Consider the following 20,882-nt stretch of genomic DNA (forward strand, 5'->3'; position numbering starts at 1 on the left):
CTTTGTTTTGGTACGCTGCAACTCTTCTCTCCATGCAAATGAAACGCTGCAGGGTAAAGGATTATTAGATTATTATTATTATAGGATTATTAGATGATTACATATTTTCACTGGATATTGTTAATCTGTATTATTAATCTGTATTATTAATCTCTATTGTTAATCTGTATTATTAATCTCTATTGTTAATCTCTATTATTAATCTGTATTGTTAATCTGTATTATTAATCTGTATTATTAATCTCTATTGTTAATCTGTATTATTAATCTCTATTATTAATCTGTATTGTTGATCTGTATTGTTAATCTGTATTATTAATCTGTATTATTAATCTGTATTATTCATCTCTATTGTGAATCTGTATTATTAATCTGTATTATTAATATCTATTGTTAATCTGTATTATTAATCTCTATTATTAATCTGTATTGTTAATCTGTATTATTAATCTGTATTATTAATCTGTATTGTTAATCTCTATTATTAAAGTGTTCTGATCTTCAGGGCAGATGCATGGCGAGTCAGACACGCAGGCCACCGTAGCCCTTTTCCTTTCAACTGCACCCCACAAGCACCAGCGCAGCCTCCTCGTGACCCCACACACACACACGGATCACTGAGCTGAACCACACACACACACACACGCATGTTTGTTGCATAGACATCAATTCAAGTCAGACTCATGCAAATGGACGAAAGACACGAGAACACGAAGAGGAAAATACAGCACAAGAGAGAAACGTGAAAGTAAACGTGTGAGCGCTGAGGACGGATGGCGTGATTTAACAATTCAAGGTTATTTAACTTTATAAAAATAAGTGAGCTTGTTTAATATACCACATTATTATTATTTTAAAACAAACGGAGATCTCAGCGACGACCCATCGAGTGAAAGATGAATGTTTTTGTTACAGTAAAGTACACACACGTATATTTGCCTGCCAATGTGTAGCTACTCATCCGGCTGTTTAGTATTGCTTTTAGTGACGAGGCCTGTGTGTGTGTGTGTGTGTGTGTGTGTGTGTGTGTGTGTCTGTAAGTGTGTATTTACATGTGTGTGTGTGTTAGTGAGGCCAAGCAAACATGCAGCATTTAGTCTCTGACAGTAAACTGAGCAGAGCGTCAGTTTAGCTGGAAAATAAAATGAAATAAAAAACAAACGTTTGCTTTCGACTTCCACACACAGAACCAGAACACGTAGAAGCTCAGCTGCAGGTGAAGCATCAGGTGAAGCAGCCGCTGCAGGTGAAGCTACTCTAACTTCTTCATACTTAGCTGGCTAGTTTAGTCCAGAGGTGTCCAACCTAAGGGTCGGGCCCCTCCGAAGGGTCACCAGATAAATCTGAGGGGTTGTGAGATTATTTTTGCTAAATTCTGATTTAGAAATTTACTTTTTCTGACTTTTCTCTGTCTTGAAGTAGAAACAGATGCACAAATGTTTTGTAATTTGGGCTTTTTTTAATGAAATATTGTATAATTTGAGCCTCAATGTTCAATTGTTGCTTTTTATCGTCACACTGCATAATAACAATGCAATCTGAAATACACAAGTAAAGTATGTGAAGTGTGCACCACAGATGGACAGTTTGACTTATGGAGTATAATAAAATGTCACTTCTATAAATTCAGCAGAGCTCTGTGAAGTAGAATTTAATAAATATTTTGATATTTGGAACTCTTAGCGTCAACAGATATATTTTTTTATTTCCTGCAAAGAATGTTCTTGTTTGATTTGTATTTATTTATAGTAAAGCACCGAGACATTAGAAGAACTAACTCTTCTAATATCAATACATAAATAACTTTAAAGGGCTCTGCACTTAGATTAACAAAGCTAACGTTAGCATTAGCTCACTGAATGAACGATGTTTAAAATGGATCCAAGCTTTTACATCTGCAGTTGTTACATTGTGATGGACTGTCCCTGGATTCACAGTGTGGTCCCTGAAATATCTGCTAACGGCTGATTATTGATCAATAAGGAAGCACTTTTACAAGGTGCCTTTCAAAACTCACTTCACCAAAGATCCTCTCAAATCATATTTGTTTGTTTCTGAACGTTGCAGAACACTACCTTTAAATGTGTGTCAGGAAATATGAATTATTATCGGATCTTATTCTGTACACATCAGCCTTACAGGAAGTGGCAGTTCTACTTTATTCTAGTTCTGTGGAAGCTGGAAGACAAACACAGTTAGAAAGTGTGCGTGTGGCAAAATGTGAAACACTACTCTTCTATCTAACAAAAACATCTGGTTATTAGCATTAATGGTACAGTGATAATTATTTCTTCTCCCAAAACAGAAACATTTTGTTCACACAAAAACAAAAACAAAGAACCTCAAATACAGTTTGACAGTTTCTACCTGCAGCCGTGTCGGGAAAAGATTTCTTATTTCCTAAAACTGTAGATGTAAATACTCCTCTTAATAAGTTAAAAAATAATTTAAACAAACGAGAATCGTGAACAAAAACAAACAGACGTTTTTTAAAATCTGCTGTATGTTTTAAAAAACAAACTCTATACAACAAATAGTAAAAATAAAGAACAGGAAGCAGAGAGGAAGTCTTATACAAGTCGACATCGTTGTATACAAAAGCCGAGTTCAGCTCAGTGTTAGTGACCAGTGATATAAACTCTCGCAGGGAATATTTCATATTAGTCAATACATATGAGAGTATACAAGAGAATAAGGGAAAGAGAGCAGGAAGGGAAGCTGAAGTGTCTCTATGGCTTTTACAGGCTTTGTGGCCCAAATAACCTTTAACATCAGTTTCATCAAACAGTAGCTACAAACCCCCGAACTGTCGCCCTGATACGGGCAGAAGAAAACCAATAAAAGCTCAAATAAAGCCGACAAAGTGGGATCATTGGACGTGGCAGCTTTAGAAACTCAGACCTGCTGCTTTGGATTCTGCTGGATTTGACTTTGATGCTTTGTTTATGTCTCTGTTTGCACTTTACGCTCATTTCTACTTCAATTCCAAGGTGTTCCAATCTAGAAGAGAAGCACGGACATCTCGTTTAAAGCTCATCGAAACAAAACACAATTTATTCATTTGCATTCATCCTATTTGTTTTAATCTATAATCTAATCCCATTAAATGGCCGTCATCACTTGTTATCGCTGCCTTTCTTATGCGTCAGACAGAAACTGTGAACGCAAACAAAACTACTTGTTTAAGAAAAGATGGTGGAAGTTAAGTTTAACTTAAAATAAATCGACGTGTTGAGTCCTTAGGCGGAGTTTGTAACACTCCTCTTAATAAGTAACAAAGACGAAAGAACAGGAAGCAGAGAGGAAGTTTGATCCTGACTTCCTTTGTTGCTCCCGACATAAATACTGCGGCCATGTTGTCGTCGTCTTGTTCTCGTATCGGTGATTCGCATGAAAATGATCACGACTAGCAGATTATGAGGCTGATAATTTAATCAGCTGATAACATTTGAAGAGTTTTCTTTCTGTTTGCTGGATAAATTAGTGCTTAAAAAAGATTTCTCCATCTTTTCCAGTTATTTCAAATCTTTACCAAAACGTTCTGAAGACACAAACTACTAAACTGCGACTCGCACACCAAAAACAAGAAACCAGAACTACAAGACAGGCTGGTTGGTGTCATATGTTAGGGTTACTAATTTGCCTAAATGTATGTAAAAAGTACATTTGGCTTGAAATTCGGTTGTACAAAAACAAAAATGGCGGCAGGACTTTCAACGGTCTGACGTACGAGTCTGATCTTATCTCTGCAGCAGCTACACTGACATGTGGAATCAGATGTTTAGTTCTGGGCTCAGACTGTTGGGGGAAAAGATGTATGAGGATCTATTTGAGCTCTTTTTAATAAAAAGAACATCTTTCCATCTGTTGCTCTGAGAGTCGCTGCTTCTGTCTGCAGGAAAAACTACGTCACACAAGTGGCGACCTTAAATCTTCCAATTATGTGTGTTTGAAACTTTGAGATTAAGGTATAAGTTTTTAATTTGGTGGTTTAAGTGAAAACAAATACAGATCTCTCACAGTGTATGTTTGTAAAAGTATTGTTTGTTAACAGCAGGCTCAACTTTAACTTCTGGAGGTTTTTACGGAAGCCCAGAGGGGCCAGTAAGAAATAAAATAAAGCAATATAAAAAGAGGTTTTACAAGATAATCTTTCTAAATTGCTTCTTTTTCATCTGTGAAGCAGGTGAATAATAAGCGTTTGTTGTTGTAAAACTCTTTTTGGCCACACAAGGCTGAATGCATGGATGCTTTTAGTCCGATGGAGAAGAAGGGGTAGTGCTGCGCTTCAGCCCCTTGTGGCTGGAACAAGTATTACAACAACAAACACTTTTTCCAGGATCATTGTTTTGTTTCCAGTTTTTACGTCGTAAACACAGGAGATGATGATCCACACTTTCCCCTGAACACCGGTCAACATACAATAACCACAAACTGCACAGAGAGACATGTAGGCACCCGTGGTTTGTGTGTGTAGGAAGGAAAATTAGGTTTCTCCAAATAATCTAAAATGCAAATGAGGCATAAGCTAATGCAACTTGTGAGCCGACGTTCTGAGTTATGGCTGTGTTGACGACCCTGAGTGGTTTATTAAAGCAGAATATCTGCACAGAAACACGCAGCTTTGATGCATAAACAATGCTAAACAAAACAAAGCATCACAGTAGCTGCATATGATCCATCTGCCTTCGGAAGCTACTGTACAGGATTGTTTAAATCACCACTGAGACATGAAAAGTCAAAAATATCCAACATGCTGCCAAATCATTAGTTCCCACCGTCAGACTCACACGACGCAGACGCTGTGTTGGATATTTGTGTTTCAGTCTGCGATATTCTTGCTATATTCTCCTGACTTTGAGGATTCAAGCGCTGATAAAAGTTTGTTTTCCGAAGTTTCCACTCAAAGAAGAAGCTGATACAGTTTTGTTGTTTGTGTCCCGTTGCAAAGGTCAAGAAAGCAAGATGGAGGGTTTCATTTCTTTATCTTCTATTGGTTTTTTTATTTGTTTTTTCGCATATGGAACTTAGATTGCATTTCTGATTACCCATGAGCCACTGCTGTAGTTTGGTGTCTGAGTTAATAATTTGTTTTAGTTTGCAGAGGAAACTTCTGTTTCTGTACTTTCTGATTTAGCAACATGAAATTATGGCTGCTGTAGTTGCACGCGGCTTCCACGTCACTAACATCTGAAAACACGCTCCAGTTATCCCACTTTGACATTTGTGAGTGATCACGAAGAAAGGAATAAGAGATTTAGAGGCAGAGGAAGAAGTGAGAGTAATAAGTAAAGAGTGTAAAAGAAGGAAAATAAAAGTGCCCTTCCATCTTAAAAAACAGCCTCATTTCCCAGAAGCTACCTCAGTGATGCAAACACTTTCATTCCCTCTCCTTCTTTAGTACGGCGCAAACTTCTGTCTCTCCGGCTTCTTCATCCCGTTGGCTGAGGATGAGATCTTGGCCGTGTAGGACGCCAGGGCCGCCGCTGCGTGAGCCTGAACCGGAACGCCTCCCGTCGCCGCCGTCTGCATCGAACCCGCTAACATGGGATTCCCGATGGCCGCCGCTGAGGCTGAAGGGGTGGAGAGTGCCAGGTAAGGGAATGATTTCATTCCCAAGAGGCTGGAGAGGGGGAGGGCGTAGGGAGAGCCCAGCATTTGAGCGTGGGGCAGTGCGCCCATCGCTGCCAGGGGGGAGGAGGAGGAGGCAGGGGGGGCGGGCTGGGTGAAGCTCATGGTCAGGTCAACGGGAGACGGCATGGAGGAGGACTGGGTGGTGGATTTGGCGGTCTCTAAACTGGAGGAGGGGAGGGACGGGGGGACGGGGGGGTGGAGGAGGGAGGAGGTGGAGGGAAGGGGAGGGGGTGGAGGGAGGGGAGGGGTAAGGGAGAGGGAGTTTTGGATGGAGAAGGGTTAGAGGGTTAAATAAAAGACATGTTAAAAAAAATCAAGAGTAAAAACCAAAACCAAAGAAAGAAACAGGATATTTTGGAGAGTAAAAATGAAATAAAGGAAATTTGACAAAACTAAAATCATAAGACAGGTGTGTTTTGCTGGAGGTTGCAACAGATTATTGTAGGGGAGCTCGCTGTACGGATGGGGGGGTGTGCTGTATAAATTGGGGTGATGGCTTGGGAGGGGGCTTAGGGAGGAGGGAACAAAACCATTATAGATATATTAGGATGGAAGCTTTGTCAGAGATGATGCTGCTTCAAAAACAGGACAAAGAAGCAGAAAGAAACACAAAAACTGAATTACACACGGACATGTTCCTGAAAATAAACACCAGAGTTCCCGCAACTTTCTTAAACATCAAATTCAACAACTTTTCAAGGACTTTCCAGGCTCAATACCCTGAAATATAAGCGCCCGACATAGTTTGACACAAGGTTAATTAAAGGACAACAATTAAGAAGAGAAAGATAGAGACGCTACACATAAGAACTTTAATTTATATTCTTGCACAAAATATAAAAATTCAAGCACTTCCAATGACCCACGTCTATTAATGTCTTTCCCAGTCGCGATATTTACCCCCTACTATGGCGAAGGATTGGCTAAATGGTAGATTGCGCCTTCGCCATAGTAGGGGGTAAACATCTGGGAGGTCGGATGACGTCATTCTGTAAATGATGAGCCGTGAGCTTCTTTCTGTTCGTTGCAGGAAGAGAATGTGTTTTCGGACTAATGGTCGTTTTTGTTTTTTTCGGGATATCGGGATGTCGGACAAATGTGCCGTCAGAACAATGTGCGTATACAATGTGCTGGGGTTTTCATATTCTCAACAAAATGGATATTAATATCGTTTAACAACATTATAATTTCAACCAAAAGCTGTAGCTGTTGAAGGTTAACGGTTGTTTTAAATAAATATATATAAATAAAGCTCTTCGTGACCATCGAGAACACACGAGCTTGGGTGGTGATGGCCTAGCGGTCTAGTGGTACGCATTCCAAACAAAACACTAGAAGGTCGGGAGTTCAATACCAGGCTGCCACCATTGTACCCCTGAGCAAGGTACTTAACCTGAGCTGCTCCAGGGAGACTGTCCCTGTACTTAGTTCAATGTGAGTCGCTCTGGATAAGAGCGTCTGCTAAATGACCTGTGATGTCATGTAATAAAAGGGGAGCGGAGCTGTAACTCTCTGAAACATGGCACCAACTCTTAAAATATTCTGTAGCAGCTTCATAGTCAATAATAATGTTTTAATTAATTCTGTCAGATGTAAAAAACCTTCCTGGTATTAAATCTGTAATCTGGATGTATATCTGACATTTTTTTAAATGATCTTACAGCTTTTCTTTGGCCAAACTTCCCAGATATGGTTCACACCTGGTTTGGATTTGAATGTCTGTGTTTTTCCTTCTCCAGATAAAACACCCAGATCGTACGTAGATGTAACGGGGATAACATGTTTACAATATTGAAACAGCAGTATTGTAGTTCAGCAGATTTCTCCTTCTGTGTGAAAGTTTCACCTGCGTTTAAAAACAGTGAGACTGGAGATCAAGAGGGAAAGAAGTATGAAACAGAGCAGTTATAGAAAGCCTTGTTCCTGCTCTGATACACAGGACAGGTTACAGGGGTGGTGATGGCCTAGTGGTCTAGTGGCCTTCCAAACAAAACACTAGAAGGTCGGGAGCTGAGCAAGGTACTTAACCCTGAGTTGCTCTAGGGCAGGGGTCGGGAACCTTTTTGGCTGGGAGAGCCATAAAAGCCAAATATTTTTTTATGTATTTCCTTGAGAGCCATATATTTAATAGATTTAAATGCAACTTTATGCGTGCATTTTTTAAGAATAACACTTCTCCGAGTACTAATAGCGGTATCAGTGTTTCATTGAACAGGAGCTCTTTTATTAAATAAACTAAACGCTTACGTTATTTATCTCATTTATGTGCACGTTTCAGTGTTTACTGCACGGGTGTCAAACTCAAGGCAATTATATCCGACCCGCGAGAAAATATCATATCTGTCATAACTGGCCCGCCGGTTTTGGTAATTAAATCAATGCATGGCACAACCATTCGAGAAAGTATCTAAATATGTGAATGGAATGAAAGTTTTTGGAAAGCAAAGGGAAACGCACCACAGATCTCTGGGACGATGTGAGTGGGACTGTTTGTGCGACATAACGAAGCATCTCACTGTTAAACCTGCAGCTTCAGGGCCGTGTGATCACAGACATGTATCATGACGAGCTGCCTGTGGGAGACTCTGATGCAGAAGGAAACTTTGGTCACTACGTGTTTCCAAACACTGACAAACATCTGCACCGCTGTGTTCCCGACAGCATTCTGCTGACTTTGCAGCTCAGATATTTTAATTGAACTGCTCAGCAATCCGTTTGCAGTTGACTTAAATATGTTCCATATCTTTTTGCACTTTATCCAATATGTGTATCCTGTTCAATAAATGTGGACCATGTTTGGTCCTCGACGTAGTCCCAGTTTTTAATGTTGGCCCTCTCTGTGATTGAGTTTGACACCCCCAGTCTGTTGCTTGCTTTGTGCAGTTTCTCCTCTGCTCAGTTTCGCGACGGGCGGGGCTCCGCCCCCTACGCACACACGTGTGAACACACCTACAGTCAGAGACAGAGCGGAGGAAAGGAGAGGGGAGAACTAAAAACAAATCCGCTGCTAAATGTTTTACTTTAAAATGACACAATATAATTATTTATTACCTGTTAATCATGTTAAATGTCAGCTCAAAATTGTCTGCGAGCCATATTGCGTTATCGAAAGAGCCATATATGGCTCGCGAGCCATATGTTCCCGACCCCTGCTCTAGGGAGACTGTCCCTATACTTAGTTCAATGTAAGTTGCTCTGGATAAGAGTGTCTGCTGAATGACCTGTAGTGTAATGTTACAGCAGCTGAAGTAACAGAGTCGAACCCTCAACCACAAATCTTATATTGACCTCCGCTAAGGTTTGTCTGTCTGCAGGACTACAGAAAAACCACCGGCCCGATTTTAATGAAACTTGGTGGAAGGTTGAAGCACGGTTCGAGGAAGAACCCATAGAAATAGCGGAGCGGATTTGAATCAGGGGCGGATGCAGGCATTATGTTTCACTGGGTGTCGGAAAAAAATGTCTTCCCGACTGGGAACATTCACATATTCATCTATTGTTGTTGTTAAAACGCTCCGAGCAATAAAAAACTTCTTCTTTGTAGCGTCCATGTTATTTCCACATTACGACCTAAAGCTCAGAAACACACCGACGTCGAATGACTTCCAAACTCGTGAGATGGGAACATCCGAGGAGCACCTGAACGCATCATTGATGTAGTTAATGCTGTCTTTGCTGTATCTTCCATGTACCTTTTACATTTTAATCAACAACCATCTAACATCTCCTTTACGTTGAAAGGAGCCAGTTGAGGTGGTTCATCTAGTAAGGAGCCACCTGGGCGCCTCCTTAGGAAGGTGTTCCAGGTACAGCTGGGAGGAGACCCCGGGGAAGACCCAGGACTCGGTGGAGCGATTATATCTCCTCACTGGGAACGCCTCAGGATCCCCCAGTCGGAGCTGGAGGATGTGGCCCGGAGAAGGGAAGTTTGGGGTTCCTTACTGGAGCTGCTGCCCCCGCGACCCGACCCCGGATAAGAGGTACACGATGGATGGATGGATGGAACTACTGTGGCATAATATTTCAATCTTATTGCCTAAACACATAATATTCTGGTGCTGCCATCTTTAATGCCTCCAATGGAAACATGGCCGCTTCCCTTTCTCCGCGTGCGTCTGACAGGTTACCTGATTGCACACGACGGTCCGGAGGGAGCGCGCTCCAAGGCGTGAATAATCAACAGCAGATAAAAGAGTCAAGTTCAGATCAGAGCGATCAGCCTCCACCCGTCACAAAGCAAACACACCCTTCTGCACGAGCGAGGGAGATATGACTCGACACGCCGGCTGCAGATGACGCGATGAAACAGGTGATGTGATGCTAAACTCGCAGACGTAAATATGTCCGACATTACTGAACATGGATCAGGAGGCTGCGGGGACCCCGGCGACTCTCCCTGCACCAGGCGCCGCAGTTAACCAGAAATCCAGCAGTATTTTAAGCAGGAATATCTTTTCCAGTCTTCTGTGTGTCAGCTACTTTTGATTCAGCAAAACGCTGACTTGATGATGTCTCGCTCCACTTCTACTTCTCATCATGGTCGAGAGGCCTGATTTAAAAACTCACACAATGTTGCTAAGCAGAGGGACGTTATGATTTATGACGACCTTATTAAATATCTCTCTTAACTAAATGTTAATTCCAGAGTTTTAATCCTATTTTGAAATCGATCTGGATTATCGTGAATCGTCCCAAGTCGTGAGATAATAAAGGAAAAGTTATGCAGCACACAGACTTCCCTCTAATCTGCTTTAAGTGAAATATAATTATCTTTATTTAAAATAACTCACAGACATCTGAGACGTGAGAAACAGCTGCAGACGTTCTTTCTGAAGGCGCCGCAGCCCGAGAGAAGATGGAATAATCTTTGACAGGAAGTCTTATCTGTCTGTCGACTGCCGGAGAAAACAAATCTAATGAAAAAGAGCGGATTTGTCTTTTGATACTTCAGCATCAGACTCTCACCTTCCCTGACCTGACATTTCAAACTGAATTAGGCTGACCCCTGTGTGTGTGTGTGTGTGTGTGTGTGTGTGTGTGTGTGTGTGTGTGTGTGTGTGTTCCTATTGTCCCTGCTGTCAGTGGCAGCGAGAGTTGTAAGTGAAATATCAATTTCCACCAGATTCCAATCATGGATTTCCATATTCATGGTGGTTTGTATTAAACCTGCCTGGCAGTTTGTGTCTCGTGTCTCATATTGAGAGTTTGATTATATAGACGATTGAAAAGCTAAATTATTCTCTGCGTTAGATGTATATCTTAATTTCTTGTTCCATCAAGTAAATGATCCCCATGTGATGCATCCTACAGATGTACTATATATGAAGCATGCACTGGAGAAGAGTGAGCACTAATGTTGCTCCACTTAACGCTCAATAAAACAAACAGTAAACGTCTGTTGAAGAGGAGTTTTCCTACTGTGTGACATGCGGTCGATGAAGTCTTACATGCTACAAGAAGAGGAATAAGACGTAACGTTCGGAAGCTTTTACATCAAAATGAGCGAAAGCCACGACCAAAGTACGTCCCTCAGTATTTGTCTGTTTGTACGACTGCTGAGCAGCTTATTTGATAATTCAGTGAAAAAGAGTTCAGTGTTATTATTAACATGAACATCTGCACTGAAGCAGCAACTTAAAGGTTTTGTCCACAGTGGCTTTAAATTAGTGCAGGTTTCTCAGTAATTCAGTGCATGAAATGATTGAACATAATGATTTGGAGAAGAATCTGTGATCTGAACTCTCATCTGGGTGTTCATTAAAACAAAAAGGGCATCCGAGTTAAAATCAGAAACCTACTGAAGGAGCAACACTTCCCGTCCTGGAGGAGCGAGGAGTTAGTGAAGAGACATCTTAGCCGGGTTAAAAATGGAAAATGAACTCCAGCAGTTTCTCATCGTTCAGTTTTGACCAGTCAGCTCGTACTGTGTTTATAGAAAATTCTAATATTTTGGTTGTGAGGTAGATTTTGAGCCAGCGCTGCTGGGATGACGTGTTTTTGGAGGCCACAAAGCCAACAGGATTTTTTCCGTTGGATTTGGATTATTGCAGAAAATAAGATCTATCATAAAGGAACGTTCATGATTCTTTCACGTTTCGTTCAGCAGGATAATCTTCACATATTCACACTTTTATGATTTTTAAGCGTAGATACAAACAAACTGCACCACAGTCATATGACTTTAACGTCACCACCGCTGAGCTAACGGCGATTTATGTTTGCCGTGATGACGTTTCGTCTCATTTAGACACTAGATAGCGTCTTTTTTAAATGCTTAAAAGCTTCAAAATTCATGAGTGACGTATTTACTGACATGTTTTATGTCTTAGAACAAAACATGAAGGTCTGTGTTAACCACAGACCTTATTTTATGCATATAACCAAAAACCCAAAACACCACTTCAGGGTTTTAAGACTCATAATGCTGACTCATTCCCAGGTTTTAGGACTCATAATGCTGACTCATGTCAGGGTTTTAGGACTCATAATGCTGACTCATGTCAGAGTTTTAGGACTCATAATGCTGACTCATTCCCAGGTTTTAGGACTCATAATGCTGACTCATGTCAGAGTTTTAGGACCCATACTGCTGACTCATGTCAGAGTTTTAGGACTCATAATGCTGACTCATGTCAGAGTTTTAGTACTCATAATGCTGACTCATTCCTAGGTTTTAGGACTCATAATGCTGACTCATGTCAGGGTTTTAGGACTCATAATGCTGACTCATGTCAGAGTTTTAGGATTCATAATGCTGACTCATTCCTAGGTTTTAGGACTCATAATGCTGACTCATGTCAGAGTTTTAGGATTGATAATGCTGACTCATTCCTAGGTTTTAGGACTCATAATGCTGACTCATTCCCAGGTTTTAGGACTCATAATACTGACTCATGTCAGAGTTTTAGGACTCATAATGCTGACTCATTCCCAGGTTTTAGGACTCATAATGCTGACTCATCTCAGAGTTTTAGGACTCATAATGCTGACTCATTCCCAGGTTTTAGGACTCATAATGCTGACTCATGTCAGAGTTTTAGGACTCATAATGCTGACTCATTCCCAGGTTTTAGGACTCATAATGCTGACTCATCTCAGAGTTTTAGGACTCATAATGCTGACTCATTCCCAGGTTTTAGGACTCATAATGCTGACTCATCTCAGGGTTTTAGGACTCATAATGCTGACTCGCTCTACAGGAACATGTCAGCAGTGGTTGAATCATGATACTTCCCTTTAGTGTGGATACTTACCATGAAGTGATCAGGTACTGAGCCAGGTTAATAGCGATCGGTGTGCCGGTGATGGTGACGTGGCGGTCGCTGGTGCTGTCGATCTGACTGCCGATCTTGATCTGAGCCCCCGACACCTGCCGGATCTCGTTGATCTTGGTGCCCTGGCGACCGATGATTGAGCCAATCAGCTGCGGGGAGGACGAGACGGAGAGGATCAGGGTTAGGGTTTCTAAAAGTGAAGACTGTATTTTAAATAAGAGTTCTTGCTTTGACTCTTTCGTTATCCGTCAGCCCATGTAGAAATGAATACCTCTTTATTTCTAAAGATTAGAGCTGCAATTTTAAGTAATAATAATAATATCCTATGATTATTAACAATCAACATACACTTTAGGTGCATAATAAATAAACACAGCTAACAAACGGCTGAATTATCTTTATGAGTTCATCCTCTCTCCTGTAATCTGTCAGTGTCTCAGAATATGGATTATAGCAACAGGTGTTGAACTCTGACTCGTCCGCCTGCCACAAGTTTAGTGTTTCTCTGTTTGTGCTATACTCGTCGCGGTCGGGGGGGGGGGGGGGGTTCACGGTATCAGTAGACAGTTCAGACCATAAATATGTCTCGTTTATGCTAAAAGGAAAAACGTGCATTTACATTTCAATAAACTAGAAGTAGATTAAGGTAGTGGGTAGCGGGTCCATGGCTGTGATAACGAGGCCGATTATTCATTCATTTTTATTTATGTAAGTTTACACATTTCTGTTGTCTCTTAGAAGCACGGACATTATATCTGCTGGTAAATGCATTTGTTGAGTGCTTTAAAACTCTTTATTTTTCATTTCAATTTTGTTTTTGGTGGACATTTATTTTGTAAATCAATTTGTTTTCATTTTAAAATAAGTGCACTGCAGACAGAGTGCACATTTACTGAAACAAACTTTAGGGTTCAATAAATGTTCATTTACCTTCAGCAATTACTGTATTTGTACTGTCACCAAAGGTTTGGTGTAAAGAATCCAAACAGCTTATTATATATGATTATATATCACATTAAGGGACATGTTATTACACCCTTCACAGTTTATTATTAGTTTACATGTTAATGAAATTAAAAGACAAGAATAAAATCTCATCTCAAGTTAATGACTTGTAATGAAAGGAACACACACACACACATACACACACACAGAGACACACACACACACACACACACACACACACAGACACACGCAGACACACGCAGACACACGCACACACACACACAGACACACACACACACAGACACACACACACAGAGACACACACACAGACACACGCACACACACACACACACACAGACACACACAGACACAGACACACACACAGAGACACACACAGACACAGACACACACAGACACACGCACACACACACACACACAGAGACACACACACACACACATACAGACACACGCACACACACACACAGAGACACACACACAGACACACACACACACAGACACACACACACACAGACACAGACAGACACACGCACACACACACACACACAGACACACACACACAGACACACGCACACACACACAGACACACACACACAGACACACGCACACAGACACACACACACAGACACACACACACACAGACACACACACAGACACACACACACACAGACACACACACAGACACACACACACACACACAGACACACACACAGACACACGCACACACTCAGACACACACACACACACACGCACACACAGGAGGGGGTTGTTCGGTGCTCAAGGACACAGTGACCTGTGGACAGCAGCTCTACCCTCTACTCACTTTTTAAATAATTTTTGAATGAATCTTGTGACGACACTTAAAAACACAAAACAATCCTGTTTGTGGTCTTATTCCTAAAAAGACAACATTCCCACTAAGGCTAATGAAAAGGAATATTCCTGCTTACATGCACCCTTAATGTAAAATGCCCCTCGTGACGTACAGTACGTCCTACAACTTACATTTCCCTCCTTTTGCGACTGCAGTCATGTTTCCTGAACCGCCGCCGCAAAACTGTCCTTAATGCTATTTTTATTATAAATATGCACAAGAGCTCCAGCGCTGTAAACAGGCAAGACCGCAGTCAAAGCCGCATAATCTGAATGTACAGTTTCCATGTTCAAAGGATGCTCCTGAAACCTGAATAACATCCAACATCCCACGTGTGTTGGATGAGGAATAAAGCTAGTTCTGAATATGTGCTGTTGACATGACCCGTAGCAAATCCTGAATATTATCATATTTGGTTTTAAAGTGGAATAGCATGTAAACGTATTGTTGGAGCGCTCCATCCATCCAGACACTTTCTCTTCCTCTCTGTTCTTCTTTATCCGCATCTGACCCAGATCTTTGCTTTATTCACTGTTTGCTCCTCTTCTTCTGCCTCCTTCATCCCTGCGTCGCCTCCCTGCTGAAGCCACTTCCTCTCTTTTATAATCTTCTCTCTCTGCATCACAAACATTCCTTTCCCTACAAGTCATCTGGATAACGGCTCTGGTAACATAAGTGTGTGTGTGTGTGTGTGTGTGTGTGTGTGTGTGTGTGTGTGTGTGTGGTAGCTATAATGAAATGACACTGTAGGAGACGGAAGACAAAGTGCCAGCTGACAACAACCAGGTCACGACCATTTGTTTGACTCCACCTTTAGCCGGTGTTCGACCTCGCAGACGGCGTGAGCCCCAACCAGCGGGAGCTCTGACTCATCTGCATAATTATAGTTAAATGTACAAAATCTATTCAACAGGAAAATACAGTTTGTTTACGAGAATATAAAACAGACATTTACAGGAGATTTTTACACTAATTGATTTTTTTGTTTGATTGAATTCCTGTTTTTATATAATATGTATTAACGCCAAGGACTTTATGTTTTACACTCAAGAAAGAGCGACTTTGACGACGTTGTGAAGTAGCGTGGGATTATGGGAGTTGTAGTTTTCATTGTTGCACAACAGCAGGACTCAGAGACCATGCTCCCGCTGTAGGTTTGCGCTTCACGGGGAATGCTTCTTCGATCAAACGCATCAAAAAAAGGCCGATGAATAATCGTGCTCATCACGAGTGAGCATCGCAAACGACAGTTAACAGCAGAGCGGCTCGCCGACCTCTTTGTGACGTATTATCGGAGGAGGTCAAGAGGATACAACGGTGAACAAATGAAGCGCACCATTACCTTGAATAACATCATAGATTTCTCTAGGTTTGAAGTCGGGGTGTCGCGATCTACCGGTATAGACAACAACCGTGATATTTAAATAATATTGTGTATATGATCCAGCGTCTCGAGACAATAGGCAAACAGAAATCTTCGTCTTTGGGAGGAAACAGATTTTTGCACGTTAGTATAACTTTGGCTGACTAACGTTAGCTATCAGCAGTACAGCCCTGCTTAGCAAAATAATAGAGCTAGAAGCGAACGCTAATGGAGGTTACATTATGATGCGTTCAAGCTCTATTCAGTAAAAAGGAGTATTGGGCTGAAGGTCATTCATTACATTATCATGATGTGTTCAAATTTAACCTTGTAGAATGTAGTTTTTGAGATGTTTTCACAGCAATATAAAATAGATATTAGAGCTGTTTAAACCCTAATGTTACATATTAAACCCTAATGTTACATATTAAACCCTAATGTTACATATTAAACCCTAATGCTACATATTAAACCATAATGTAACATATTAAACCCTAATGTTACATATTAAACCATAATGTAACATATTAAACCCTAATGTTACATATTAAACCCTAATGTTACATATTAAACCATAATGTAACATATTAAACCCTAATGTTACATATTAAACCCTAATGTTACATATTAAACCATAATGTAACATATTAAACCATAATGTAACATATTAAACCATAATGTTACATATTAAACCCTAATGTTACATATTAAACCATAATGTAACATATTAAACCCTAATGTTACATATTAAACCATAATGTAACATATTAAACCCTAATGTTACATATTAAACCATAATGTTACATATTAAACCCTAATGTTACATATTAAACCATAATGTAACATATTAAACCCTAATGTAACATATTAAACCATAATGTTACATATTAAACCATAATGTTACATATTAAACCCTAATGTTACATATTAAACCCTAATGTTACATATTAAACCCTAATGTTACATATTAAACCATAATGTTACATATTAAACCATAATGTAACATATTAAAACATAATGTAACATATTAAACCATAATGTTACATATTAAACCCTAATGTTACATATTAAACCCTAATGTAACATATTAAACCATAATGTTACATATTAAACCATAATGTAACATATTAAACCCTAATGTTACATATTAAACCATAATGTTATATATTAAACCATAATGTTACATATTAAACCATAATGTTACATATTAAACCATAATGTTACATATTAAACCATAATGTTACATATTAAACCCTAATGTAACATATTAAACCCTAATGTAACATATTAAACCATAATGTAACATATTAAACCCTAATGTTACATATTAAACCATAATGTAACATATTAAACCATAATGTTACATATTAAACCCTAATGTAACATATTAAACCATAATGTTACATATTAAACCATAATGTAACATATTAAACCATAATGTAACATATTAAACCCTAATGTTACATATTAAACCATAATGTAACATATTAAACCATAATGTTACATATTAAACCCTAATGTAACATATTAAACCATAATGTAACATATTAAACCATAATGTTACATATTAAACCATAATGTAACATATTAAACCCTAATGTTACATATTAAACCATAATGTAACATATTAAACCATAATGTTACATATTAAACCCTAATGTAACATATTAAACCATAATGTTACATATTAAACCATAATGTAACATATTAAACCCTAATGTTACATATTAAACCATAATGTTACATATTAAACCATAATGTAACATATTAAACCATAATGTTACATATTAAACCCTAATGTTACATAATAAACCCTAATGTTACATATAAAACCATAATGTTACATATTAAACCCTAATGTTACATATTAAACCATAATGTTACATATTAAACCATAATGTTACATATTAAACCATAATGTAACATATTAAACCATAATGTTACATATTAAACCCTAATGTTACATATTAAACCCTAATGTAACATATTAAACCATAATGTTACATATTAAACCATAATGTTACATACTAAACCCTAATGTTACATATTAAACCATAATGTTACATATTAAACCATAATGTAACATATTAAACCATAATGTTACATATTAAACCATAATGTAACATATTAAACCATAATGTTACATACTAAACCCTAATGTTACATATTAAACCATAATGTTACATATTAAACCATAATGTAACATATTAAACCCTAATGTAACATATTAAACCATAATGTAACATATTAAACCATAATGTTACATATTAAACCCTAATGTTACATATTAAACCATAATGTTACATATTAAACCATAATGTAACATATTAAACCATAATGTTACATATTAAACCCTAATGTTACATATTAAACCCTAATGTAACATATTAAACCATAATGTTACATATTAAACCATAATGTTACATATTAAACCCTAATGTTACATATTAAACCATAATGTAACATATTAAACCATAATGTTACATATTAAACCCTAATGTTACATATTAAACCATAATGTAACATATTAAACCATAATGTTACATATTAAACCATAATGTTACATATTAAACCATAATGTTACATATTAAACCCTAATGTTACATATTAAACCATAATGTAACATATTAAACCATAATGTTACATATTAAACCCTAATGTAACATATTAAACCATAATGTTACATATTAAACCATAATGTAACATATTAAACCATAATGTTACATATTAAACCATAATGTTACATATTAAACCCTAATGTAACATATTAAACCATAATGTTACATATTAAACCATAATGTTACATATTAAACCATAATGTTACATATTAAACCATAATGTAACATATTAAACCATAATGTTACATATTAAACCCTAATGTTACATATTAAACCCTAATGTAACATATTAAACCATAATGTTACATATTAAACCATAATGTAACATATTAAACCCTAATGTTACATATTAAACCCTAATGTTACATATTAAACCCTAATGTTACATATTAAACCATAATGTAACATATTAAACCATAATGTTACATATTAAACCCTAATGTTACATATTAAACCCTAATGTAACATATTAAACCATAATGTTACATATTAAACCATAATGTAACATATTAAACCCTAATGTAACATATTAAACCCTAATGTTACATAATAAACAATAATGTTACATATTAAACCCTAATGTAACATATTAAACCCTAATGTTACATATTAAACCCTAATGTTACATATTAAACCATAATGTAACATATTAAACCATAATGTTACATATTAAACCCTAATGTAACATATTAAACCATAATGTTACATATTAAACCCTAATGTTACATATTAAACCATAATGTTACATATTAAACCCTAATGTTACATATTAAACCATAATGTTACATATTAAACCCTAATGTTACATATTAAACCATAATGTAACATATTAAACCCTAATGTTACATATTAAACCATAATGTAACATATTAAACCCTAATGTTACATATTAAACCCTAATGTTACATATTAAACCCTAATGTAACATATTAAACCCTAATGTAACATATTAAACCATAATGTAACATATTAAACCATAATGTTACATATTAAACCCTAATGTAACATATTAAACCATAATGTTACATATTAAACCATAATGTAACATATTAAACCCTAATGTTACATATAAAACCCTAATGTTACATATTAAACCATAATGTAACATATTAAACCATAATGTTACATATTAAACCCTAATGTTACATATTAAACCCTAATGTTACATATAAAACCCTAATGTTACATATTAAACCCTAATGTTACATATAAAACCATAATGTAACATATTAAACCATAATGTTACATATTAAACCCTAATGTTACATATTAAACCATAATGTTACATATTAAACCCTAATGTAACATATTAAACCATAATGTTACATATTAAACCCTAATGTTACATATTAAACCCTAATGTTACATATTAAACCATAATGTAACATATTAAACCATAATGTAACATATTAAACCCTAATGTAACATATTAAACCCTAATGTTACATATTAAACCCTAATGTAACATATTAAACCCTAATGTTACATATTAAACCCTAATGTTACATATTAAACCCTAATGTTACATATTAAACTCTAATGTTACATATTAAACCATAATGTTACATATTAAACCCTAATGTTACATATTAAACCCTAATGTTACATATTAAACCATAATGTTACATATTAAAACCTAATGTAACATATTAAACCATAATGTTACATATTAAACCCTAATGTTACATATTAAACCCTAATGTTACATATTAAACCCTAATGTTACATATTAAACCATAATGTTACATATTAAACCCTAATGTAACATATTAAACCCTAATGTTACATATTAAACCCTAATGTAACATATTAAACCATAATGTTACATATTAAACCCTAATGTTACATATTAAACCCTAATGTTACATATTAAACCCTAATGTTACATATTAAACCATAATGTTACATATTAAACCCTAATGTAACATATTAAACCATAATGTAACATATTAAACCATAATGTTACATATTAAACCCTAATGTTACATATTAAACCATAATGTAACATATTAAACCATAATGTTACATATTAAACCATAATGTAACATATTAAACCATAATGTAACATATTAAACCATAATGTTACATATTAAACCATAATGTAACATATTAAACCCTAATGTAACATATTAAACCATAATGTTACATATTAAACC

At 37.2% G+C, this 20,882-nt stretch overlaps 1 protein-coding gene across 4 annotated transcripts in view; it reads right to left on the reverse strand.

Moving 5' to 3' along the window:
- Positions 1 to 341: 341 nt before the first annotated feature.
- Positions 342 to 20,882, reverse strand: part of LOC115005722 (poly(rC)-binding protein 3-like) — a 50,742-nt gene continuing 30,201 nt past the window's right edge. Inside the window, exons 10-11 of one of the 4 annotated variants that reach the window (XM_029427672.1) lie at positions 12,888 to 13,057; positions 342 to 5,797 (exon numbers count right to left, since the gene is read on the reverse strand). In XM_029427672.1, the coding sequence (XP_029283532.1) occupies positions 5,398 to 5,797; positions 12,888 to 13,057 (570 nt within the window). In that variant the 3' untranslated portion in view covers positions 342 to 5,397. Of the gene's footprint in view, positions 5,798 to 5,920; positions 6,207 to 12,887; positions 13,058 to 20,882 lie in introns of those variants that run through there. The other 3 variants (XM_029427674.1, XM_029427673.1, XM_029427675.1) reach the window with 3 other exon arrangements.

The sequence above is a fragment of the Cottoperca gobio genome, unplaced genomic scaffold (genome assembly GCF_900634415.1).
Source record: "Cottoperca gobio unplaced genomic scaffold, fCotGob3.1 fCotGob3_354arrow_ctg1, whole genome shotgun sequence".
Lineage (NCBI taxonomy): Eukaryota > Metazoa > Chordata > Actinopteri > Perciformes > Bovichtidae > Cottoperca > Cottoperca gobio.